The 27,413-nt window shown below is 42.6% G+C and overlaps 2 protein-coding genes across 3 annotated transcripts in view; both read left to right on the top strand.

Annotated features, from left to right (window-relative positions):
• The window catches only part of hells (helicase, lymphoid specific), a 40,822-nt gene extending 24,471 nt beyond the window's left edge, over positions 1–16,351 (top strand). For both annotated transcript variants that reach the window (XM_084021614.1, XM_084021613.1), the window contains exons 13-23: positions 2,535–2,628; positions 4,087–4,248; positions 4,608–4,750; positions 7,760–7,904; positions 8,843–8,926; positions 9,814–9,933; positions 10,053–10,169; positions 10,257–10,416; positions 10,947–11,043; positions 11,665–11,741; positions 15,698–16,351. In XM_084021614.1, the coding sequence (XP_083877740.1) occupies positions 2,535–2,628; positions 4,087–4,248; positions 4,608–4,750; positions 7,760–7,904; positions 8,843–8,926; positions 9,814–9,933; positions 10,053–10,169; positions 10,257–10,416; positions 10,947–11,043; positions 11,665–11,741; positions 15,698–15,786 (1,288 nt within the window). In that variant the 3' untranslated portion in view covers positions 15,787–16,351. The remainder of the gene's footprint in view (positions 1–2,534; positions 2,629–4,086; positions 4,249–4,607; positions 4,751–7,759; positions 7,905–8,842; positions 8,927–9,813; positions 9,934–10,052; positions 10,170–10,256; positions 10,417–10,946; positions 11,044–11,664; positions 11,742–15,697) is intronic.
• Positions 16,352–17,662: 1,311 nt separating this feature from the next.
• Positions 17,663–20,169, top strand: calhm3 (calcium homeostasis modulator 3; the record flags this gene model as incomplete). Its single annotated transcript, XM_084021146.1, has 4 exons — positions 17,663–17,949; positions 18,553–18,680; positions 18,807–18,934; positions 19,720–20,169. The coding sequence occupies 4 exons, from the start codon at positions 17,663–17,665 to the stop codon at positions 20,167–20,169; spliced, it is 993 nt and encodes a 330-aa protein (XP_083877272.1).
• Between the last annotated feature and the right edge of the window lie 7,244 nt (positions 20,170–27,413).

Below are 27,413 nucleotides of genomic sequence, written 5' to 3'. Positions count from 1 at the left end.
CCAAAATGTTGGTATCGTGACAACACTACGATGTACATATCTGTGTTGATAGAATGTTTGAAATAAAACCAACCTTGCATTTCTAAGGATTTATGTCTCAGCAGCAGCGTGTCATACTTCCTAGTAGGCTATGGCAGCGGCGGACTGATATCACCTAGCACTTATAAGTTACTGGTTCTATAATAGTTTGTTTACCTGCTGTCATTGCTACAGACGCAGAGTAGCCTGCAGTGCTAGTTTCTTCAATCTCACAGAAATGGCCACTTTTGGAGAATATACTGAAACTTTTGAAGATTCTGATGAGGAGTTTTTTTCCACCCAAACTCAACCGTACCTGTATGAGCCTGAATATACAGAGGAAGAATTGCGCGAGAGGGATGCTCAAAGGGCAGAACGTGAACGAGCGTCTGTGGAGACCGAGATAGCCCCCACTGGAGCTGAGAACCGGGACCGAACAAACGGAGACTGGTGCTGCCAGGAGGGAATCCCCGCAACGCGTCCGAGGGTTTACGGTTCTCCGGACGGAGCAGAGGTTTTGGTTCGCGGTGCGTAATTGTGGGTTGGCTGGGCTGTGGGCTGCCCGGTGTTTGCGTGAGGTCTGAGCGCTTTTCACCCAGGTCTGAGGGTATGAGGCCCGACAATTCGGCCCGGTTAGATTGCCTATTTACGGGCAGTATTTCGGGCGGGGCGTCTTAGAGTTTTGAGTCCGACGGAGTGCATCCGCGGAGCCGGCCGCTGCCCGCTGTTGTCCGCGCTCCAAGGGCTTTTCACCCAGCTCCGAGGGCACGAGGGCCGACAATTCGGCGTGGGTCAGGTTTCTATGTAACGGCAGGATCATAACCAGGGCTGTAAACTAACTTTTTGGCTCACCTGCCAAGGGGACCGGTAGATGAAAGAATCTACCGGCCAAGTAAATTTTTTTCCAGCCAAATAATAAATTGCCTCTTTTTGTTGCATATACATCTGTTTCAGTACGTTTCATTGAGATAACAGTATTATAGAGCAGTACATGCTTAGAAAAGAGGCCAAAGAATTATTTAGAAATACATTTTAATATTAATTGAATTTCATTCATTTCATCTCAAACATTGCAAATGGAAAACTTTAACAGTGCAAAACTGTGACAAAGGAAACACTCATTAATTACTCATCAGAACTGAATATCCGCGCTGTTTTTCATTGGCGTGTGTCTGGCAGACGGAGCAAAACATGACACCCGTCGAGTCGTCATAATGAAGCCATTCCCTGTCAGTCTTCCACTTTCCCAGTGCAAGTTGAGATACACAAATATGATCGCATTTGTCAATCGCGGTATTTTATTTTGAAAATTGCTTTTATTTCGAAAATTGACCGGATTGTTTCGTGTTTCTTTGTGTGATTTACTGCCAGAATTGACGCGTTCGCTCGCGGCACGCGCAAAAAATAGAGCAGACGCCAAAACGATCGCTTCACGGCGCGGGACGGCCGCGCCTATTCGCGGCGCTCCGCCCGTCTGGTGTGAACCAGGCGTCACTCACTGCGCCAAACTTTTAATTAGCGCTGACGCGCACGCTACGTTGCTTCGGGGGAACTTTTTTCTACAGCGGTGACGGGGGAGCTACTTCAGTGTGACACACAACAAATCACCGGTTTAGCTTGACGTTTGCTACCGTCATAATTTATCAGTTTACAGCTACTACAATGTTTTGTTATATCATGCATAATTTATTGCAAGAGCCCGACCATCGGGACAAACATTTACCCGCCCCAGTGGCAGGTATCACTCCAAAATAAAGTCGCCAGGGGAATATTTTAGTCGCATTTGGCGAGTGGCGACGGCTAGTTTACAGCCCTGCCCATAACGCGTCCGAGGGTTCTACGGACGGAGTGGAACTGCGGGTTTGCGGTGCGTAATTGTGGGTTTGCGGGGCCGTGTGCTGCCCCATGTTTGCGTGAGGTCCAAGCACTTTTCAGACAGCCTTGGGGGCATAAGGGTCGACTAAAGGCTACTGTGTCCTGCCGGGCTTCTGTCACGCGCTTCTCTGTTGCAGTGTTGTGGTTACTTCACAACTAACCAGAGCGAAGTAAAATTCCGCTGCTGCTGAGAAACTAGTCCCTCAAAAAATGGATGATTCATGCGATGCAAGGTTAGTTTTGTTTCAAATATTATTCTATCAACATAGATATGTACATCGACAGTCTAGTGTTTTAATTAATTTGCCTCGGGTGCACTGTGGAGTGGGAAAGACTGTTTTTAATGCCTGGCTAACTAGAACCATTGACTTGCGCTAGCCATAGCACAGCGAACTCGACAACTAGAAGAACTGAAAACGTCTCCAGACGTCTCCAACACACCGGTTGACTTGGAAAATAGGTCTTATGTCCAAAATTCCGAACTATCCCTTTAAAATATGCTTCTTTGGTTAAATGTTATTATCATGTCTGACTCCTCACTGCTTCGGTTTGTGGCTGCCTGACGCTGACACCCCTTTTGTTATTTTAGAGTAAAATGAATTGCTCATGTTTAAGTGCTTGTTGACTTGTCTGCTATGTAGCTTCGAGTCGTGGTTTGACATCAGCACCATCAGTGAGGCAGAGACTGTGGTGGCTACTGAGCGTGAGCAGAACATCCTGAGCATGTTGCACCAGGTCGGTACACAATGTTGTTGTTTAACCAAATGTATGTTTGCATGTAAAAATATTTCATTTCATTCACAAATTGCAGAATAGTGCAGCTAAGTTTGGTATTTAGCTGAGAGGTAACTGGAGTTGGTCCTTGGTTCACATAGTACAGTGTTTCCCACAGAATCAGATTCTATTTGTGGTGGTAGCCTCCCGGGGGGCACCCAAACACACGCTTTCTTAAATCAATTATTAAATAATACCACTGTATATAAGGTTCTCCACTGTATATTTTAATTGGCAAGTACATTGTGACATAACTGAACAATATATACAGCTCCATTGCTTCACTTTGTGTCGTAAGTGAAAAAAATATCCAGTGAGTGCTCCATTGCTCCACTTTAAGTGACGGCTCCACAGCCTACTTGTAGCAAAGTTTGATTTGATTGGGGATTCAGCCAGCCGTCTTCTCTGCAGGGAAAACAATCCTTCCTGCGCATGAGCATTGAGTGTGCACAGAGAGGAGGTGCTGTTCACAGAGAGGAGGTGCTGTTCACAGAGAGGAGGTGCTGTTCAGAGAGGAGGTGCTGTTCACAGAGAGGAGGTGCTGTTCACAGAGAGGAGGGGCTGTTCACAGAGAGGAGGCGCTGTTCAGAGAGGAGGCGCTGTTCACAGACGGTCCGAGAGAGAGAGAGACAGAGAGAGACAGAGTGAAAGCGGGGGGAGGGGCTGATGGGCTGCACACAGCTCTACAATTAAGTAAGATTTTACCCATTGTAAAGTTAGAAAAAATAAAATCCAACATGTGGCGGTTATTGTTGATATTGTGCTGGGCTGCCGCAAATCAATGTATGGGAAACACTGCAATATTTATTTATATTTCAAAATTGCGTTGAATAAATTTGTGGCTCGGTGTTGATTCTGTGGTGCTGTGCCACACATTGGTCTATGTATGGGAAACACTGCAGTGATGAGGAGTTTTGTACACCATTTGGATGAAGTTATGAACACAGACAGGACAATTGGGTTCCCGCCCATTGACGACCTGCTGTGAAGCCAATGTTGAAGTGCTTTAAACTTGTCTGTTGCGGCGTTGCTAACAATGCAATTAGCTACTAAGATGAGTTTAGCACTTAGCTGTAAATTTTTCCTTGACTTATGAAGCTAACATTGTTAGCAGCTTAACACCAGAATCCAGATTGATCTTGTCGGAAGCTTAATGGATCCAGATCCAGTAAGGTTGCGCCTCGGGGTGCAGCTCTGCCGTTTGTATTCATGAGATCCATCTGTTGCTCCTCTAAAGTCCAAATATGGTCACTTCCTTCACTGGTGGCAAAAATTCCAAGATGTCAACGGCTCAAATGCCGGGCTGGAGGCTTTAAAACTGTAGCCCATAATCCAGTGGGTGCCGACACCATGACTACGTAGGATTTTCTTAGCTACAGGAAAAAACAAGTTTAATGTTTTGTTTTTTTCTCTTTTCAGATTCTGACTCCCTTCCTGCTGAGGAGGCTGAAGTCAGACGTGACGCTGGATGTTCCTCCGAAGAAGGAGATCATCGTTTACGCTCCTCTGACAGCCAAACAAGAGGCCTTTTACACCGCTGCAGTCAACAAAACCATTGGAAAGATGCTGGGTCAGGACAAGGTCTGTAAGGACTGCAAATTGGTCTGTGTGGGCTTTTTTTCATCCACATGGCTCCACATCCCTACACAACATAGTTGAAATAATACAATTCAAAATCCGTTATCCGTGTTTTCAACCTTTTGCCAGGCCACTCTATCAGCTGATAATGGCTTATTGCAGACATATCTGTACTTAATGTTTTTTTTTTTTTTAATTTAATGTAAAAAACATATTTTTGTTATCGTTGAAAGCTGCAATGTAACTAAATGTGCCCTGCCATATTTGTGCATTGCTTAAAATGTTAGCAGTAGGTCTCCCTTCATCAGTGCAGCCCATAAAAAAGCTGTGAGTGAAATAGTCTGCTGTCTTGGTATATTTAGAAGGAGGCTCCTGTGGCGTTGACGTCAAGTGGCCGGCCGAAGCGCCACAGTCGAAAGGTGGTGGACTACGAAGAGAAAGATGGAGACACACCGTTCGCCCTGGAGAAATATCTGGAGATGGTCCGCAAGGAGCACGAGCAGAGGTCAGCAATGCCGCCACATATCTCAGCTGCACGCCAATGGAATTGTGATGCTTGAACAAAATACTGACTATGATAAGATACGCTGACGAAATATCTGGATACCGATACCACGGCAAAAATCTAAAATGAAAAAGTAATGAATAATAGATGATCTCTATACTTAACAGTGATGGGAATAACGGCGTTATAAGTAGCGACGTTAGTAATGCCGTTACTATTTTCAGTAACGAGTAATCTAATCGATTACTCATCTCATTATTATAACGCCGTTATCGTTACTGCCAAAAGGGTGTTACGTTACTTCATTGAAGGCTGAAAAAAACAAATGTTACGCTATAGTAAACAGACTGTGTGATTGGCCGTCCCCGCTGTCACTCCATCTTGCTTGCACACAGGTCTGCTAGTCTGCGATCAGGAGTCCTACAGGAGTCCGCTACTGGAAGTTGGGAGTTTGTTCTGCCTGGTTCACGTCAGCTAGAAGGATTGTAATATCAGAGGTTTCATTTACATTAAAGTTTGAATCGGTGTCCATGTGCGTATGTGCATGCGTGTGTGTGTTTGGTAATTAGACGCAGCCAGGATGTCTAAAAAAAGAACATAAGAGACTTCTTTCGAAGTCAAAGTCTAAGTTACTCAAAGAAATGCGTTACACCCGTCCTGCAACACCTTCACTGGCTCCCAATAAAGCAGCATATCCACTTCAAGATCCTCCTCGTCATTTACAAAGCTCTCAATAATCTGATCAATAAAATGTATTATTATTATTGTTGTTATTATTACTATTGGATTAGAATTGGGTGATAATGTTTTGCTACATGATTTACAACCAGTCAAACCAAAAAAGGGAACAGTAAACTTAAAAGTAGCAATAGAAAACTAGAAGAACTACAAGAAAACACAGTGAACTGAAAGAGTTAGTTTTATTAAAAATACTTTTGTCCCCCCCACCTCAAATCAAAATTTCGTCCTTGCACACGACATTATGTAAAAACATACGTACAGTATATATCTACTGTTTTTCCCCCCTAATTTACACTACAAAGAGTAAATATATTTATTATGTATTTTTGGTACATTGCTTAACAAGCATAATTTAATTTTGCTTAGTTGTGACCTGTTGAGGTGCAATAAATATCAAAAGATATACTGTTATTTTTTATCAATCCACTCTATAAGCATAGTAATTATAATATCTCCAATAAAATTGTTTAGATTTTTGCACTGTGGATTTCTGTTTGTAATGTATTGAGTATCCATTGCAAACAAATAACAAAACCATTAAAAGTGCAAGTAAAAACATCATGACAACTATGATAAGAATGCTGTCCTGAAAAGGTGGGTTTTGAGAGAGGATGTGAACTGAGGGAGGGAGTCAATATTTCGGATGTCAGATGGGAGTGAGTTCCAGAGTTTGGGAGCAGAGTGGCTGAAAGCTCTGCTCCCCATGGTGGTGAGCCGGGCAGAGGGGACAGTGAGGTGGATGGAAGAGGAGGATCTGAGGGAGCGGGTGGATGTGGCAGTGTGAAAGAGGTCAGACACGTAGGGAGGGGTGAGGTTGTGAATGGCTTTTTAAAGGTATGAAGGAGAATTTTGACGTTAATACGGAAGATAATTGGAAGCCAGTGGAGTTGCTGTAGGATGGGGGTGATGTGGTGAAAAGAGGGGGTTTGGGAGATGACACGGGCAGCTGAGTTCTGGACCAGTTGGAGTTTATGGAGGGATTTCTGGGGGAGACCAAAGAGGAGAGAGTTACAATAATTGATACGGGAGGTGACAAGGCTATGTACAAGAATAGAGGTGGTGTGGGGGGTGAGGGAGGGACGGAGGCGATTTTATTATATATTACGAAGATGGAAGTAGGCAGTGAGATAACAATTTATTTTTCAGTTATCAATTATTTCACATAACTTGATCAATGTAACTATTCACACAATATGGATATCAAAACATTTCTTGTGAACTTTTCAATATTTAAACATTTCTTTAACATGGCACAAACTAATGACACCAACAACTGCTTACTGCAATGTACTGTTATGAACCTTAAATAAAACGGTACATATTAAAGAGGGAGATATCACAACAGTTTCTTCATCTGGTACTACTTATTTTTGTCATTAGCCTATTATTATTATTATTATTAATCAAAGGTATTGCATACGAATATGAGAATTGGGTCTAACGCGAATAAACACATTCATTTCCTATAAATTATTCACAATAAAAGTACCACTTACTTGTGTACTTGTACTACTTACTTGTACTGTTATTTTAAAGCTTTACTTTGTTAGTTTCTGCTGCTTTTTGAAACGGCAGAAACAGGAAATGCCGGGTTTCCATGAGCGGTAGCTAAACACAAGTCCTATTCAGCTGAAAGTACTAAGAGAAACTAAACTTCAGACCACAGAGTTCCAGTTAGAAGCAACAGAAGTCCTGAGAGCGGAACTCTGAGACTTTTAAAACTTATTTGCTGCTGAGACGTGATGAGTCTCTCACAGAGGGGAGAAGGGGGGCTGTCCCGAGTCAGAGACGGCCAGAGATGCTGACGGACTGAAGTCGCTGTGGATTTAATGATAGCTTGTTAGCGCGGCTCATGTCTACGATTGTCTGTTCATATTACTTAAGAAAAACAAAAACTCAGGCCAGCAGCGGGAAACTTACCACCACCACCACTGGACTGGAGTGTGGGGCGAGAGTTAATCTAGTTGTTGGGGACGATGCAACGACGCAAATTATTCGTTTCAACGTATTTATGTAGTTGATTACGTTGAGTTGTCCCAGCCCTACTGTCTGAAAGGTGGTGGTACTGGTTGTTGTAACAAACCATGCCATATTATAAATGATTTCCCTGATTTTTAGTGCTGCGTTCACATGCAATCAGGCTGGACAGCAAAGCCAAACTTGCATGAGGATATGTTGCTATGGTGTTGGATTAAAAAAACATTTCATATCTGGTTTGTCTGATTCCACATGTATGCAGCGTAACACAAATCCTTTCGTCTCCTCCAGCCCCGCTCTAGTGCTGGACGTCCAGAGCCCAATGGACGCCCAGATCAACCTGAAGCTGACCAATATCTTGATGCTACTAAAGAGAACCTGTAACCACCCCTATCTGGTGGAGTACCCCCTGGACCCCGCCACACAGGAGTTCAAGGTAACGCACAGCCTGTACTTCCTGTTTTAGGAATTGTACAGTCTGTTGACTTATTATTAGGTTCAGAGAGATAAGGTGATAGTTGGAGAAGTGATAATAATTCTGATTTAAAATGGATAATACTCAAGCAAATGAGGACCTATGAAGAAAAATAAATGCAGGTATAGAAAATGAAATGCGAAGCTCAAATTTAAAGAGGACCTTTTCTGCTTCATGCTTGTATTGCACGCCATCTCAAAACTTTCAAAGCCTCTTTTAAACTATTTTGAGATATTGCATAGCATCATAACTAGGGCCAGGATAATGGAGGGTTTTATTGCAGATTAGGATAAACAAAAAACACTCGCAATAAGTTGATTGTGGCGAGTTTCCATTATCGGGATCATCGTCAACATTGTGACTTGAAATTGTATATATGTATGTGTTCCTTATTATTGCAGGGAGACCTTATTTGTGATTATCTTATTTAAGATTATTTCATTGTTTTTCACAAAAAAAGGATGTTCACTACAGAAAGAAGTCTGATCTGTAATGCTTTACAAATATTTGTTTCTTCACGGAATGTAAAGTGATTCCAATATGTTTTGCTGCCATTTTAAATAGTTTTAATCATATTTTTATGTTTATTGGACTTATATTATGAATCATAATTAGTTTGGCCAGGATAATGGTGACATGCAATTGTCATATCGCCTCATCTCCAGCCACAGCTTAAGTGGAAAACCAATCCATGGATTTCCCAAAACGATAACGTTCAATTGAACATGTTGGAGGAATTGGATTCTCCTCTGTTCTAGCCTCCTTCCACCTAGCAATCTTTCTGGATTACACAAACACACCAAAGACATTTGGGCTGTCTTATAATCAACTTTCAGAAAGACTGGCAGTCTTTCCTCACACGTTCCCTCCCTCTTCTCATACTGTCCGTTGTCCTGCAGATAGATGAGCAGCTGGTGCAGAGCTCCGGGAAGTTTCTCGTCCTGGACCGACTACTGCCTGGACTCAAGAAACGGGGACACAAGGTGAAACATGACTCCAAAGTACCGTCAGCCAGGGAGGATTAATGAAGCAGCTCTGCTGGTAGCCCTGCTAACTTGGTGTCCAAGTACTCGCATTTCCCCCCTGGTGGGTCTAGTAGTTCAGGATATGTTTACTGGAAGAGAACTTCCACTTTAAAAAAAGAACTGCATGCTTTAATTTAACTGCAAGTATCTGTGATTTGCTGGTCCTTTCACGAGTGACCCGAACTCACCCAATGCTGTCATCAAAAATGAATATTATAATGAATATTATTCCATTCCTAATGGCCAGACCTGGCAATTAGCATAAAAGTAGACATGAAAATTCACTTTCCTATTGGTAAACATACAAACCTGTTCAAAGTCTAATTATGCCCCCCTGAAATTATCTAATTTTCTCAAGTTGCAGAATCAGAATAATGCATTGCAGTTAGAGATGTTCCAATACCATTTTCCCCTCCCGATACGATTCCGATACTCGTGCTGTGGGCCATGTGGGAACATCCACTGTGAAGTACTGCCAAACCGCCGACATGATGCGCTGACATTAGCTTTTAACAGGTGTCAGGTGATCATTTCTTCTTTGCCCCTCTAAAACAGCAGCTGCCGATGGCAGCACAGCGCAACTGTTTTAAGAGCGGTGAAGAAAGTTGTGTCAAAGCTAACAGAGCTAACCAGTAAATAAGTTCCTATTTCTAATAAATTACATGGTATCGGATGCCAGCATTTTTGGCAGTATCGGAGGCATTTCCGTACTGGTATCGGAATCGGAACAACTCTCAACTATCGGAATCTCGGCTCCTCTGCTAATGCTGCTTGTTGCTTTTGGGATTTTCCACATCAGCGTTTTTCTGACTTGTATGTGCGTGCGTTTGGTTGTTGTGGTCCAGGTTCTGATCTTCAGTCAGATGACGTCCATCTTGGATCTTCTGGTGGATTACTGCTACCTGCGGGGCTTCCAGTACAGCCGGCTGGATGGCACCATGTCCTACTCCGACAGAGTGGAAAATGTGAGTTTTGAACAATGAGTTGAGGAAGGTGCAGAAGTGACTCATTCTGAGTAGACTCATTAGGAGATCGATGAATATGATGCTCCAGAGAGTTTCTGATCAGGTTCTTTTTCCTCCAGATGACCAAGTTCTCCAAAGATCCAGAGGTGTTCCTGTTCCTGCTGAGCACCAGAGCAGGAGGACTTGGGATCAACCTGACTGCTGCCGATACTGTCATCATCTTCGATAGTGACTGGGTGGGTGCAGATGAAAGAGCAAATAATTGCTATTGTGTACATGTGCTGGGTTAGACAGTGTATGCTGATGCTTCATTCCCCCCTCAGAACCCGCAGGCGGACCTGCAGGCTCAGGACCGCTGTCACCGAATCGGACAGACCAAACCGGTGGTGGTGTATCGCCTGGTCACAGCCAACACCATTGACCAGAAGATCCTGGAGAAGTCGTCGGCCAAGAGGAAGCTGGAGCAGATGGTTATCCACAAGAGTGAGTGCAAGATGAACTTTAGCCCAGAGTTTGGGTGGAAGTGCCTCTAACCTGCAAATTTAAAAAAATGCCACTGGAATGTGAGAAAATTAGGTTACGACACGGCGAGTCACCTTTATCGTCTTTCAAACTTACTAGTGACTGGTAGCCCTGCTAAGCTGGCTAGTTAGCTAACTCCATCACAGTTTCATGCTCGATTACACAACACAGGGCAGCCCCCATTTTGATTTAACACACAGCTTGCATGTTATTTTTACATGAAAGCAATTTTGCACATATTCTTTTATTATTGACCTGGTGACGATGTGAATTAGTACTTTTTATTTAACCTAACACTTTCTGTTGTTCCCTGCACCCATAGATACCCATAGGAATTGGTTTTCAGCTGACACAAGTGGTTTTAGAGGGTTTGGTTACTTTTAATGGAATACCCAGACGTAAAAGCCTCCAGCTCCATACACAGCAGCCATAGACTAGTTATTGAAATGTTTTGATGAGTGTTTCTTGTCTTTTGTCACTTTCCTTCACAGATAAGTTCAAAGGTGGGAAGGCCGAGCTGAGCCACAGTAAAAGCTGCATTGATCTGGACGAGCTGATGTTGCTGCTCAAAGCAAGAGGCACCGAGAAGTAAGAGAGAACGCAGGGCTTAAAGTATCCGGCACCGTGCCGTTCTCCCGTTTCTCCCTTGCTCTGCTGCAAGTAGGTGACGTGTCGCGTCGCGATGCGCATGCAATCCTTGCGCCCTCAGGCATTTAATCTGATTTAATCAAGGAAGCAGCCGTCTTTATTTATCGGTTTAATATATTGGCGTGTGAGCTGATATCCGATAATACGTTTTAACGTCAATATCGGCCGATACCGATACCTTGCTGATAATATCGTGCATCCCTAGTTTACAATATAAATGGTGCATATTCTGTTTAAAAATATGTCCTTTATCATATACCCTCAACTGAATGGTTGTGAATCAAATCTTATTCTGCCTGACTGAATTTCACATTCCCTTATAACATGTCACCTTGTGATTCTAGGTCATGTTGCAACCTGTCAAGGACAAATCTTAGCAGCAATACTTGATATCGCAAGTTTCCTAAATGTGTTACTACCATGTTGGAGTGAGGTGGAGTACTACTTGCCACCTAGTGCTCAGGATTTTTTGTTTTAACCCCTGAGAATGTAATGAAGAACTTCAAATGGCAGCAGACTTCTCAAGGGAAGTAACATTTGGCTGTAATGTTTCCCACTCAGGGAGGTGAAAGCATCGAGGGGAAAGGTGATCAGCGACAAAGACCTGGAGTTCTTGCTGGATCGGAGTGACTTGCTGGGTGAGAAGACACACCGCTCAACAGGTTTCACGGACAACACGGGTCTGGGATCTTCCGGTTTGAATATCAGTAAAACAGTGATGCTGTGTGCTGTAAAACCTGTTAAAACATGTAGTTTAAAACATTGTACTAGTGTACTCCATGCCGTTTATCGATGAGAGATGACACGGGCGCGTTCACAGAATCTTATGCACGAGCACTGACGAGCACTCAATGGGAGGGAGCCGAGGAGCTCGGTGGTAGAGGGGAGGCGCGAGTGTTCACATTCAAAATGTGACTCGATCTGCCAGACTTGCCGTTTGCACTTTAATTGTCCATTTGAAGAACCGTCATCCGTTACAAGTTTGTTTGTATATCTCGGTATCGGTTATCGGCCAAATGAGTTGTAAAATATCGGGATATCGGGGAATATAAGAATAAGCATCAACAGCCGTCACCCTAAGGACCTTAACGAGGCGTTGTCACACGTTGTGATGGATTAATTAGAAAAATAAATGCGTTGGTTGTTTGTTAGCGTTGTAAAAAAGTAGCAATTCTGCGACTTTTTTCCCGGAATATTGCCCCCCTCTCTCGGCTCCGGTTTTTTCATACAGTGGCCCTGATACGCCGTCATACAGACGAGCAGAATATCTGCTGCAGTCAGGTCGAGGACCGGGGCGATGACGTCAGCGTTTTTGCCGTCTACATGAAAACGAACACGAAACGGAGGGGTGCCATTTTTTTCCTTATTCACCCTGGGACCTGGTTTCAAAAAAGAGCGTTTCAGGCACCGAAAACGCTGGATCCGTGTGGACGGCCGGTCGAAACACACAAGACTTGCGGGTTTACACACAAAAAAACGTTTCCGTGTGGACGGCGTCAAACAATAGTTCCGTAATTAATTCGCGCGCCAGTTTTATTTCTTTTTATACCGTGTATTCTCCGTGTAAATCCACGCACTCAACCGTGACCCCCCTACTGTTTCGGTTCAATACGAATACATGTATCGTTACACCCCTACTCTGCAACCTCCATCAACTCAACAAAAGACTTAACAAAAGAACAGCGAGACGCAACTAAATGGTTGCCGACAATGTGCGGGTTAGCAAGGGAGTCAGAGCGAGAGACCGGAGGAGAGTGAGGCTGCGGTGGAATAGTCTTCTTCTCTTAGGAAGGTTCCTAAATGAAGAAGTGACCCGAAAGTAAACAAGTGGCCGCCATGATAAGAGCCGTTTGAATTCTCTAAATGCAAAGGAAAGGAGCTCCAATGCTTCCTTGCAGAGCTCCTTTAGCATAGGATGCAACGGACCTTCCTATACGAAAGGAAAGGAGATTACGCTGACCCACAATTCTTTGCGAGAGCAACATTTAAAAGGCCCACACCTCGGCCGTTCATGAAAACAAACAATATGTGCATTTGCATATTTAACAATTACTTTCATGCAGACATGCAGTAATTGGAATTGTGTTGATAAATGTGTGTGGACAGTGATAATAATTTAATGAGATTTTTTATTTATTTCAATCATGTTACAAACTTGACAAAAAGCGAAACTAAAACCACAAATGAAATGTAAATACAGCAAACGGTCAAACAGGAAGGAGGAGCTGCTGGACCTGAAGCTGGTCAGTGGACCAGCTGTTTACAAAACCAACAACATGCGGAGAAGTGGACGACGCACTTTTTTGAGTCCATTATTGTAGTTTCTCCAGCGCAGACGCACGTCAATCACCGGCATCAATCATCAGCTGTCAATCATCAGCGGCATTATAATGACGCAGCTTAGTGAAAGTCCGGTCGGATTCTCTGAGCACCTCCTATCGCCTTTCCTTGACCGCGTGCCGCTTTCCTCAGAGGTCAAGGAATAGGAGTTAGGAATAGGAGTTGGGACCTAATTTTTTGACTTTTCGACTGCAACCAGAGACCCTCCACCAGCCAGACTGGATTCCTCCTTCCTATTAAACATCCCCAGCCGTGAATCGGTCCAATCAGCAATCCTCCAGGTGTCCCGTGAATGTCGAATCATCGAGAAAGTGGCAGAAAAGACCAGAGCAAAAATTATTGATGGAACTGTACAAACCCATCATAACCAATAAAGGGAATACTGTAGTGATAAATAAAAATCGCGAGTCTGCATGGGCAAGAATTGCAGAACGATTAAATACGGAAGTACCGTTAAGAGTAACATGTTCTAATATAAGACTGACTACGATTTCTCTAACGTGAGGATAGTGTAGAGGTAATACGCCGGCTTTACATGCGGCCGCCCACGGTTCAATTCCCGACTATGGAAGTTTCTTCCATAGTCGTTTCTTTTTCTTTCTTTGGCCGGAACTCTCTCTCTCTCTTTCTCTCTTTTTTTTTTTTTTAGATAGGCCTAGTAAATGCATCTACATTGACCAACTCATTTATCTCAACAATTTAATGAATACATTCAATGAACCTATTAATGAACTCACCTGAAAGGAATTTATGTGGCTGAAAATCATCAGCCTTTGTCATTGGGATCTATAACATGCTATTATATCTATCATGTTTTAATGTTCTAAGTTATATTTGGGTTGGGGGGAAATTGTATGACATATTTATCATAGTTAAGGTAAAATGTTGGTCTAATTCTCTGATCTTAAGACAATTATACAGGCAAAAAAAAAAAACACCCATGAGATGTCCTCGCCGGGATGTGAACCTGGGATGCCCACATTCAAGGGCAGGTGCATCACCACTCACCCAACTGGGGGCTTTAAGTTATGATATGGCCAGTCGGTGTTAAACAAAATAAACTATTTATTCATATTTTTTAATTGCAAGCATGTATTTTTAGACGCTTGATGAAAATATAGTCTGTTTGTACTTCATATATGTAATTTTGGTAATTATGGTCTTTCACGTGATGAAATCACGAGGACTAGGCTTGGCGGAACCTTCTGCTGGTACAGTTGTTTCCGACAGACGGACTTCTCTGAAACCCCCGCTAAAGTAAGCCTGATGGTTAGCCTGCCCCGGAGCAGGCTAGTTTGGTCGGATAAATTCCCATGGTTACTTAGCGGAGAGTGCCTCAAGTCACGTTGATGGAACGCAACTCTGGCTAAAGGTAGCGAGGCTTATCGAAATTAGCCCGGCTTTGCACTTAGCGAGTTTGATGGAATACCCCTCTGATGACCTCTAGGGTCATAACAGCCAACAGCACAATCTGTATCATTCTTACAGTTAATCACTACAAGCTCTTCTGCAACCCTTAAAGGTCCCGAAGTTGATAGAATCCAGATTCCATTTTAAATAGAATATCTTCACACAGAAACATGCAGTTTGGCCAAATTCACTAAAGTGAACTAGGCTTTTGCGATGGGACGAGATTATGGTTCATTGCGATATTGGTTGTCTAAGACGATGGTCCTCACATGTCCATGATAACAGAACGATAGTCAACGATGCAATGCCTGTTTTGAATGTTGTTTCTATTAATTCCATCTCTGTTCTTCACTGCTTCTGTTGTTGTGGTTATATGAATAGGATTTGTAGTGCTGGTAGATTGCTGCTCGAGCACCCTGTTCTCGTGGGCACATGTGGGAGAGTAAACACCTTCTGACCACAGTGCAATAATAATAATTATGAGTGCAATAATGGGTAAACCTAGTAATATGGGGACATTAATGGAGTCCTAACAATAATCAAGAGATAATATAGGTTGATGATTTCATAATGTTTTAGGCAACTCTCAACCTAATACCATAAACATCTCTTGAGACTTCTTGTAAGTCCAAATCGGTAGTTATCATATTAGAAAGCTGAAATGCCATTGAATAAATATAAAACAATAGAATAAATAAATGGTTGTGTGTTGTCCCTTTTTAATTGACTTTCTCCACTTTCTCTTTACAATGGCAACTACTTGCAGGTATAAATTGTGATTTGTCCCTTGCCATGTTTTCTTTTTCACTGTTTCGCTGATGTAAAGTGTTCTTTGCATTTTTAGACAAAGAAAAGGAGAGTGTAAAGAAAGAGAAGGTGGGAGTCTTCAGAGTGATCGATACCAAAGAATCGTCAGAGATCACGTTGACCTGAGAACACGTCCGACTCCAGCTTCAGACCACGATCCACCTGAAGACCAACTAAAGCTGCACCTCAATGGCTCACGACTTCTGTCACTTGTGGAGAAAAACTGCTGTTTGTGTAGTTTGTATTACTCTGTTTTACTTTAACTGTCTTGATAGTACTGTTTAATGAGCGTTTTATGTTTAACCACTGTTCCCTTTTTAAGATTTTACCGTCATTTGGGATTTTGATGGCCAACAATATTTTGATCATTTTCATGCTAAAAGATTTCGTTTTCCCAGGTGTTTTTCTCTGGCTGGCAGTGAGAGTTCAAACCAGCAGACTGGCAGGATATTTTCTTCACTTTCAGGATATTCACAGAACATTATTATTTTTTGTTGAGCCTCCTCCTGCCTTCATTTAAACTGTCCTCTAACATGGTCTGTGAACCGGTTTTGCAAGATGTGGTGACATGGTCTAGTCAGGTTAGTGATTTTTGTTTCGCCGTTCAAAACAGATGATAAAGAATGTTGTAATCAAAGCACTTTCAGCAAATGTTCATGTTCTTTTGTATAAATAAACAACGCTAGCTTTTTATGTGGCTTTTTTTGTTTCGTCATGTTCTGATATCTTGTGAGTAGAAATGCTCCATTTTCCTTGCAAGCCCATGCTTTTTTATACTTTAAGGCCTTTGTCAGAGCACTTTGAACCGTAAACCTTTTTTTACCCCCAAAAAAATCTTCTACGTGGATTGATTTGGCAATTCCAGGCTGGGCGTGTTGTGCAAATCTGGTCTTTAGGGGATGTAAGCACAAAATGTAACTTAAAAAAAAAAATGATTTGCATTTTTATCTGAGATCGAATACATTTCCCCAATACCATGACATCAATTCACTCGGAGCTAGAGAAGGTCGTCGGCTAATCTTTTGAAGGCAATGTCTGTTGACTACCAAGTTATTTTATTGATCTCCTTTGGATTGTATTAGGAACTGAACATATGTAAAGGACAATTTTGCATGTCAAGAAAGTTGCATATTATCAACTAACTGTTGAAGTATGAGAAAATACGTAATTATAAAGTCTCTGAAGCTATGATGCTTTTGTGGTTAATACTAACTTGAAAAAACAACAACTGGCTCCTTTCTCTGCCCAGCTGATAAAAAGTAGCTGGATAAATTACTATGTTTCGAACCCCAAATTGCCCCGAAGGCTGTGCCGTCAGTGTGTGCATGTTGATGTAGTGTAAAGCGCTTTATGAATGCAGGTCGATCCAATTACCAAAATTGTAGTTAAAATGACCTCAAATGGATAAAAAAAAAAAAAAGATTTCGAATTGGCTCCAGCTGTTGTCTTTTTCTTTTTCAAGTAAAGTGTTGTCATGTCTGAGCGTCTCACTATTCATCTTTACCAAGTGGTTCCTGGACCCATAACCAAACGAAATGAAGACCGAATCTATGAACATTCGTGGTTATCCTTTAATAATATGGAGATGGGTGATCCCCTGTACGGTCCCATATGCTTTGAAGTTGAGTTTCAAGCTCTGTCGTGACTACAATAGGACCTGCCAGGACCTGCTGCTGTAAGCCTGTGATGTGAGGCAGGGTGTGGCCACCTGCTCACATCTATTCATCCATTCTCAGACTCGGATCACTGCAGGACTCACTCCATGACTGATCTATTCCCACAAAAGGACAGGTTTTTTACCGTGACTGCTAAATTGGACTTCATAACAAAGGATTAGTTCATATTGAGAGGTAAGGTGAACTTTAAATTAAATAATCTGACCGAATGTACAGATTTTCTCCTGAAAAGTGTGCTTTTTTACAGAAGATAAAACATTTAGGAAATCACTACTGGAACCGTCTGTGTGTTGTCTCTTACGTCACTCAGAACATTTCCTCAAGCTATGGAGCGCCTGAAGTTAGTCCTGCAGTACTTCCAGTCCAACTCTGAGTCCATCTCCAATGGGATCTGTATCATCCTGGCCTTAGTCAGTGTCAAGCTCTACACCAGCTTTGACTTTAACTGCCCATGCCTTCCTCAGTACAACAAACTGTACTCTCTGGGAGTGATGATAGTCCCGCCCATCATACTGTTCTTCCTGGGGGTCCTGGTCAACCGACATACGGGCGTCATGATGGACGAGTGGATGAGACCCATTGGGAACAGATCCAAAAATCCTGCTGTGGTCAAGTACGTCTAAGATAGATTCCTATGCTGTCATTTCAATACACCTATTTGCATGAACACACACAGCGACTGTGCCCAGACAGACATACTAGAGATAACATATTTACAGGTGAATACAGAACTTAACAGAAAGAAATACAACCATGGTCGTAACAAATTACTAAAACTGTGTTACAGAAGCATAATGGAAAATCATGACCAATGTGATTGGTTTGAAGAAATACAAACAAGCTGCCAGTGTGTTTCCTCTGAGACCACAATGATAAAGGGTGATATTATTAGATTGTCAATACTGATGCATCAATATTTGAGGTGCAGTTTACTGTTGTAGCTGCTGGAGGTGGAGCTATAACCTCTTTATACACTGTTAGCTGGTTTGGTTCTCAAACCAGGAGCCGGGCCCTTCCAAAGGGTCATGAAATAAACCTCAGGCATTATGTGAGATGATTAATGGGAGGAATGAAAGAAAAAAACGTGCAACTGACAAATGTATTACCATTTTTTGGACTGAAGAACTGGTGTAACATGTAGAAAAACAAATTTGACATTGGAGGGTCAGGCTGTAGAAAATTTGAGGCTGAAAACTGGTCCTCTGTCTTCCTGCAGGTACCTGTTCTCAGCCATGCTCCAGAGGGCAATGCTGGCACCGATGGTGTGGATCCTGGTCACTTTACTGGATGGAAAGATCTTCATCTGTGCCTTCAGTGTTAGTGTCGACCCGGCACTCTTCTCAGGTAAAAACACATGCAACATTCTGCATCGGAAAGTACATCTTCAATGAGATTTGTTACTACAATCTATATGGTTTCTGTCGGCACATTATTGGTCTGTATGATGTATCGTGTGGTATGTTTCCTCAGGTTTGCCCAACAATACAGGTCTGGATGTGATCAAAGTCATGGCCAAAGTGCCCTGTAAGGAGGACATGATCTTCAGGAACAGCTCTTTCCGCAAAGCAGTCTCTCGTTACGTTCGCTGTTATTCACAGGTAAGCTGTTGCATCCTCAGCATACATGCACCTACGCAGAGCCGTTTCTTGCCATCGGGGGGCCCTATGCAAGATTCTGTTTGGGGGCCCCTATTTTGTCAAACTACGATGGAGAGATTCCAAACCTTTTAGGTGATCCATGGAGATGCATCAATCTGTTACATTTTAAGAGGAAACATTTGGGAAAACCTCTCTCAAATTCAAATTAAACATCTCAAGTTGACCCAAGGAAGTTAAACCTACAGAAAATAATAAATGGTAGAAACAATTTGTGTCAATGCAACAGATAAAACATAAAAAAATAAAATATTTTAAAATGTTTGTACAAAGAAGTTAAAAATAAAATGAAACCAGCATCTATTAAATGTAAATCTATTAAAATGAAAATAATAAAAACAAAACAACAATAAGAATGAATGGAACCATATGTAACTGTATAACATGATCACACTTCTTTGTGATCATAATCTGTATGATCACAGTCTTCCCATCATACCTGTCGGCAGAAAAAAAATGTACATTGTACATCAGTGAATTTTGTTTAATGTGAAAAAATGTGAAACCACCCCTTGACTTTCACATTAAATGCTGGTTTAGCATTTGAGGTTGCATTGCTAAATTGTCATCACATTAGTCATCTGATCAGAATTTTCTCAGGTAACATACACGTCTCCTCATGTGGGAGCATCATCAACAATTGGTTACTGACTGCTCTTTGTGTGCTTGTCACAGTCACTGATAGCTTTTGTTGGCTTTGTGTCGCTAACTGTCCTCGCCCTGTCTAGGCTGTTGGCTGGTCCATCCTCCTCTTCCTGATTGTACTGGGAGCAATGGGACGTCTTATCAAGCCCTACATGGACAACCATGCCACTACCTTGCAGACGCGCTACTGGAGCAACTACCTGGACGTGGAGCAGAAGCTCTTTGACGAGACCTGCATCCTGCACGCTCGCGACTTTGCCCGCAAAAGTGTGGTGCAGTTCTTTGAGGACATGAGGGAAGACACTGTGCTCCGTCTTCCCCACCCACCCTTCTTCATGAGCTCCAGGGAGCAGTGGGAGGATGAAGAAGAGGAGAGACTTTATGGGATATCAAAGCAGGAGCAGGTGGACCAGCTGCTCAACAAATGGTACTGCAGTAAACCTGAACTGGACGTCACCAGGATAGCCCACAGACCCAGGATGTGTGTTACCTGGGAGGACGGCGACGGGAAGACTTTATACTCTGATGTGTAGGACACACTCAAACTGGTCCCAATTCAGCGGGCCCCATCCATTGGAGGACACGGCCTTCACGGTCTACATTGGCTGGGTCCTTTGACGACCGCAAAAGCCGAACCGAACGGTCTCTGAAATAAGTCACTGGCACGCAATGATCCTGGGATGAGTTGGGCTGTGTAGCATCCTCCCTATCGGGAAAAGAAGGCCGCATTTCTGGACTGCATATGCTTATATGATAATGAGATCTTTGACTCGATTTTTTTGTTTTTCACTTCTGAAAAAATTGTTGCTCTTAGGGGCAAACCATGTTGTGAGGGTAATTTGACTGGGTTGGTCTATGTGGTTCAGCTGGTTTTGCATATAGGTTCTTGACTTGGAGCTCATCCACACAGACGGATGGAAACATGCAAATAGACATTTGGAACCAAATTACTTTCTTATACAAATATCCTATTTAGTACTCTATATGATTTAGTTTGCTTTAAAGATGCACTAATAAATGTTTCATGTGTATGGTGTTGACATAGTTACAACCACTGAGAATTTGCGCTATGCAGCATTTTAGAATCTTTTAGCTTATTGTTTTGGTATCATGTTAGTTTACACTGTTAGCATGCTATCACATGTTATTGAGCACAAAACACAGGTTGATGGGAATTACTTTTGCAGATATTTTGCTTTGATCAGTGCTTGAAATGGGCCGGTACGCAGTACCGGGACTTCTGATTTTTACCCATCTGCGTACCGTTACTTCTTACTGCGTACCGCCACCTCATGACGCCTATAGGTACGCATATTGTAGTTCTTTTATCATGTTGTGGATACCTATAATTAATGCCTGTGTGTTTTAATGGACTTCTGCACGAGTGCATCAGTAATCCCATCTCCAACACTATCTATGTAGTTCCTATGAAGAGCTAGTGCAATTCAAGCTAATTATATTATATCATATAAAGACTTCTCTACCCAGAATGCAACATATTACCGCGTGAATTGACATGCATAGAGCACTCCAAATGTGCTTTTGTCACTGAAAACAGAAAAGGTAGCTAGCTAGCTACCATAACGTTACCATTTCGAAATGTTAGCGTGGATTAATAGTGTGAAAAGAAAGTGGTTGTCGCCGGACAAGGGGCCGAAAGAAACTCCAGTTAATACTGATGCAACTGCAAATACAGAAAGTGCTGTGTTAGAAATTTTGTCTGACGGGGAGCCTTCTCTGGTCGATCCTCCTGCTCCAGGTTCAGTAGCTCCCACAGAGCCTTCTCTCCCGCTAACGTTAGCTGCTGCTGGCGCAACTGTCACCACCAACACCGCGCAAAGCGTTGCACCTGACCGCTGGACAAGGGACCAGGTGGAATATTTTTGCAAGACCAATGAATGGCTCGTTGTTAAAAACAAAAAGCTGGGATGTCGGATATGTAAAGAGGTCAAATCTTTGGGAATACACACTGGACAAGGACTGAAACTCTCGATTGAATGGGGTGAGTGTGCAGTGTCTAATTTCGGTAGTGACAAGTGCAAACAACAAACTAGCCTGAGAAAAAAAATCAAAGAACACAAAGAATCACAAGCCCATGTAAAAGCTGCTGACATACTTAAATGTGCTTCACGTGAAGCAATTCAAAAGCAAGTGCAGTCTATGCATAGATCAGATTACGAAACCACTTGCAGAGTTTTTCGAACGGCATATAAAATTGGCAAGCATAGCCGGCCATTCACGGACATGCCGATTGATTTGAACATACAGCAACTGAACGGGGCTGAACGTGGGCAGGGTTTTGCACTCTAATAAAACCTGCGGCGAAATAGTCGACCACATAGCAGATGAGCTGAAGAAAAAAATGGCAAAAGACATTATAGAAAACAAAAGAAAACTCTGTGTTTTGGTCGATGAATCTACCACTATTAGTGGTAAATCTGTGCTTGTTGTGTGTCTAAGCTCAGCATTAGCTGATGCTGAGCCTGAAACGTTTTTTTGGGAGCTGATCAAGTTGGATGGAACAACTGCTGACATCACAAAGGCTTTAATCGAGTGTCTTGGAAGACATTTTAACGAGGACTTTTTAGGTCCGTGTTTAGTTTCTTTTGCATGTGATGGGGCTTCAGTAATGCTAGGGAAGAGAACAGGCGTTGCTACCCAGTTGAGTTGTAAATTCCCAGGCCTGTTTGTGTGGCACTGTTCGAATCATCGACGAGAGCTGGCAGTTGGGGATGTGGTCAAGGAGGTCTCAGGGCTCAATCATTTTCAAATATTTTTAGATAAACTACTCATTGTTTCATGCCTCCCCCAAAAATCTGAGGCAGTTAGCGCAGTGTGCACGAGAAGTCGGACAGCGTCTCCTGGTGATCGGGTGTGTTTTGTCCATCCGCTGGGTAGCTTCAAGTGAAAGGAGCGTCAGAGCAGTCTGGGAAAACTACAGAGTGCTTCATGATCACTTTTCAAATGCTGCAAACGACCCAAGCAGGGATTCCAGAGACAGAGCAAAGTACAAGGGCCTTGATGATGTGCTCACATCTGCACCGTTTGTCAGCAATCTGGGACTGATGTATGATGCGCTCACAGAGCTCAGCGACCTCTCTCGGCAACTCAAAAAAAAAGAGAGGAAGGAAATCAGGGCATCCCGTACACCTGCTGCCATGGAGCCTCTACTAAAAGCAGTCCGAACTATCGCTGTCTCCTCTAGTGAGTGTGAGCGGGCATTCAGCAGCATGAATGATATCCTTACTGCAAAAAGGAATGCTTTCTCTGGTTTTTATCAAATGTAATGGACCACCGCTAGCACAGTTCAATCCAGAAAATGATGTGAGGTCATGGCTGTCAAAGGGAAGGAGAAGTGCTGATGAAAGAGCCTGTCCAGCTCCAGCCCCTGATACTGCTGTTCCCAAGGCCTTCTGGAGCCTCTTTTAATAATGTGAGTATAAAACAATACATCATAATATTGAAAAAGTAGATACAATGAACACATACAGTATATAATGCTTCTAAAGTTCTCACTGCAATGTTTAAATAAGTTGTAGGTTAAAAATGATGCTCCTTATTCTCACATTTATAATATATACCCCAACACTTAATTGTTGACCCATCTTGACCATCACAGTATTCATTTGAGTGATTAGTTAAACAATATTTCTATTTATGTACAGTGAGCAGAAATGGAAAAATAAAACCGATCACACTCTCTGGATGGAGAGAACTAGACAGAGGAATACAAGAGTGAGTATCTAAGTTGTGATAACTTTATTCCAGGACACTCTCTCTCGCTCTGCGCATGCGTGAGCGTGGTGAGTGTGGTGTGAGCGCGGTGAGTGACTGTGATTTCTATCTTTTCTCGTTATTTGTATGTGATCTACTTAGTGTTTTGTTTTTGTTAGTTAGTTAGTTAGTGACTTGTTCGTTGTTTTTTCGGGGTGGTGGGGGGGTAGTCAGGCATTATGCCCGTTGTGGGCAGTCAGGAAGAGCTGGAGAAGCTCACTCGCCGACACGCGGTGAAAGTTTTACCGCAGGCTGGCGTTTTAGTGGAGGAGGTCGTATATGCTATAGGAGAGACACTCTTAGAAATAAAAGTGCTAAGTAGAACCATATAAGGTTCTTCGGCTTGTCCTCATAGGAGAACCATTTTTGGCTCCAGGTAGAACCTCAGCCCTTGTGAAAGAACCCTATTGGAACCCTTATTTCTAAGAGTGTAGTGGGGTTTGACAGCGTTAAGTCAGCGTCTCGTATGAACAGTGCTGTGGTGATTTTTTTAGATGAAGTGCGTAAAGTGGAGCAGGTGGTCGAGGTGTGAAAGCGTCAAAGAAGATCACCATTTCAAACGCCCCGCCATTCATTAAAAAATATGATTTGTGTAAAGCTCTGGGCCCGGTTTCCCGAAGCCTTCTTAAAGCCTTCTTAACTCTACGTCATTCGTAACCCCTACTTAGAGTTCCTACTTAACATTTCGCATGTTTCCCGAAACGTTCTTTGCTACGAATCTCTTTCGTACGTCATACGTTGGTAAGAGTGTCTGGAGCACTGAGCCTTCTTAGCTCTACCGTAGTGATGTTTCTGCTCCTGACGCTAGTCGCCGCCAATGTACGGTAATCCAGAAATCCCTGCTGCGCATGGAACTGCACATTGCCAGTGTTGTGTTTCACCAGTGGTTTTAAGTCATTCATGAAGAAAATGAAAAATAAAATGCGCATGCATTTCATCAAATGGCTAGGCTTTACCTCAACCCTCAGAAGTAGCCTAGGTATATTACAGTGTCATTTAATTAGCCCATTATGCCTAGTCAATGTCAAGGCATGTCATAAATGGACGCCGGTGACGGTTGTGAACGGTGGAAAACTGTGGCAACGATACAACGTATCCTTGTGCTGAACCAAAGACGTCGCCGTCCTCGGAGCCGTTTAGTAATACATAATTTCATAAGGATCAACTTCAATCCCATGGATATATTGACCGACGCCGCGGCTATATTGCATAAGTTTCGACTACAACGGCAAAAAATATGCATGTAATTAAGGATGTAATTGACTCAATCTCCTCCGCTGTTTCTATATTTATTATATCTTTTTTTAGTAAGAACTATTTTGATCCAGATAACCGTTTTTGGAAGAAAGAGTTCTTCAGGGATTGTTGAAAGCATGGGTATAAGATCCTGTGTCACCAGGGACATACCCTCTGATAACACTTACCAATAATGGTGCAAAATACAATTCCTTGTGACTACTGGTACAAAAACTTTTCATATCCATTTTTTTGTTTATTTGTTCTTCTCCAGATCCTGTTGATCAAACTGCAACATAATTGCCCATCTTGGGATTTGAACACCTGCCACCCAGTCTAAAGTCACTGGCAGTAGTGACTGAGCTAACCTGCTAGCTGGATGGGTCATCAGGTCTACCATACTAGTCTATCACCTTACACATTCTGATCAGACATACAAATAATGGCAGTCCTATAACTGAAATGTCCGGTTACCAATTTATTTTCACAACCATTAATTATAAGAAAGCAAGAACAATCTTGTTGACCCAGGCAAAGATTAGCTGTTACTGGGATTTTAACCCCCACCCTCCAAATCTAAAGTCTGTACCATTACCCACGAGCTATCCTGCAGAACATGTAGAGCAGGGACTCCTCTGACTCGCCACACTCACTCACACAGCCAGGTTGTCCTTCATGTCAGTGGTCAGACAGAGGGAGCTGATCATGTGTCTGTTTAGCTCTGTCTGTACAATGTGTGACTTCTGCTTTTAGGTCGCAGGTTCAATTCCCATGTTGACAGATATCATACCTTACTGATTGCACTTCCAGACAATTAGCTCAGTTGGCTAGGAGCTGGTTTTTGGTCCCAGACGATGTGGGTTCAAGCCCCAACAAGGGTGATAATGTTAATACATCAAAATACCTGGTAGTCTTTGTGTAACAAATGTACAAAATTTTAGAGTCATGGTAGATGATGTTTGACAAAAACATATAAGAATTTTTATCCCAAAACTGATTTATTTATTTTTTTTACAGTGGTTTCAAATCTGCCTGCGCAACAGTGAATGGCTTACTCAATTTGTGAAGCCACAGTTGAGTTGCAATTTGCCAATTAGCTCAGTGTGATAGACAATGGTCTTTGGTTCCAGAAATTGTGGATTTCAGCCTCAACTGGTGCAAAATGTGCAACATTACAATGTCAACTGTCTTGCCTTCCTATTCTCCTGTTTGTTGCTCAGAATTGCCTAAAGTTGCCAAAAATAGTCCGGACCCGACCCATTGCTGCGCAGCAGCTATAATTGTGTTTATTTTTTAATGTATAGTTACACTACTCCCTTCTTCAGGAGGAAATTGACACACAGCAAAGAAGCAACCAGGGGAATTGAACCCTGGGTCCCTGCAGCAAGGATATAACCCCTCTTTCTGGGGCATCTAAGTGAGCTATACTACTCACTGGACAAAGGCTTTTGAAAGTTTGTTACAAGTCACGTGATCTAGAGATACAGTTTGAAGTTGTGAGTTCAAGGCCTGGTTGATGCAGAGTGTCACAACCTGGCTCAAAGTCAGTGACAAAAAGGGAGACCACACAGTCTAGAAGGAGTTAAACATATTTTAATTATATAAAGTAAACAAAATACGACAACATAATAGGCAAACTAAACAGAAACACATGCTGTCAGTCGGCAGGCCAGGGGAAGAGAGAGATCATCAGCAGCAGGTCTGCTTAAATAGCCTCCTTAGCTGTCAGGTGAACTGCATCTCCCATCAACAGCTCCACCCACCTGGAAGAACAAGGCAACAGCCAGCACAAGAAACAGACATGGCCAGCTCTGAAGCCGTCACACTCCCACCCATAAGACAGGGTTCTCACCCTGAACCTTAGGTACAGTAATATACACGCACAATTAGTAATTAAAGCAGAAATGACAACTTAACTGTATGGCGTGAGGATGTGATGGGCTGGTACTGTACACCCCCCCCCCCCCCCCCCCCCCTCCCGGCCCTGTACTAGTCAACTGATCACTCCTCTTCACTCCGGACTCTGCACCTCCAACCTCAGCAACCTTGACGCCTAGGAGCAGTTTAAGAGGAAGGAAAACAGACTACAGAAGACAGAGTAGGAGACATCAATCATGTTGTACAAGACTATAAAGGTGCACGGGACAAGGCATCCGCCATAATATTGTCTTTGCCCTTGATGTGCCGAATGTCCAGGTTGTAAGGCTGCAGAAACAGAGCCCACCGCATGAGCCTCTGATTTGGGTTCTGCAGAGAGTTCAAAAAAGTCAATGGGTTATGGTCGGTGAACACTGTGATTGGCCTTCCCGAATCTAGGTAGACATGGAAATGCTGCAAAGCCAAGATTAATGCCAGCGCTTCTTTTTCGATCACTGAATAATTTAACTGATATGAGTTGAACTTCTTTGAATAGAAGCCAACAGGACGTTCATTACCTCTTTTATCAGCTTGAAGTAATACTGCACCTGCTCCAATATGACTTGCATCCACATGTACAGGTCCTTCTCAAAAAATTAGCATATTGTGATAAAGTTCATTCTTTCCCATAATGTAATGATAAAAATTAAACTTTCATATATTTTAGATTCATTGCACACCAACTGAAATATTTCAGGTCTTTTATTGTTTTAATACTGATGATTTTGGCATACAGCTCATGAAAACCCAAAATTCCTATCTCAAAAAATTAGCATATCATGAAAAGGTTCTCTAAACGAGCTATTAACCTAATCATCTGAATCAACGAATTAACTCGAAACACCTGCAA

Source organism: Eutrigla gurnardus (genome assembly GCF_963514095.1).
Source record: "Eutrigla gurnardus genome assembly, chromosome: 11".
NCBI classification, from domain to species: domain Eukaryota; kingdom Metazoa; phylum Chordata; class Actinopteri; order Perciformes; family Triglidae; genus Eutrigla; species Eutrigla gurnardus.
The sequence above is the reverse complement of the archived record's forward strand: the minus strand, read 5'-3'. Positions and strand labels throughout refer to the sequence as shown.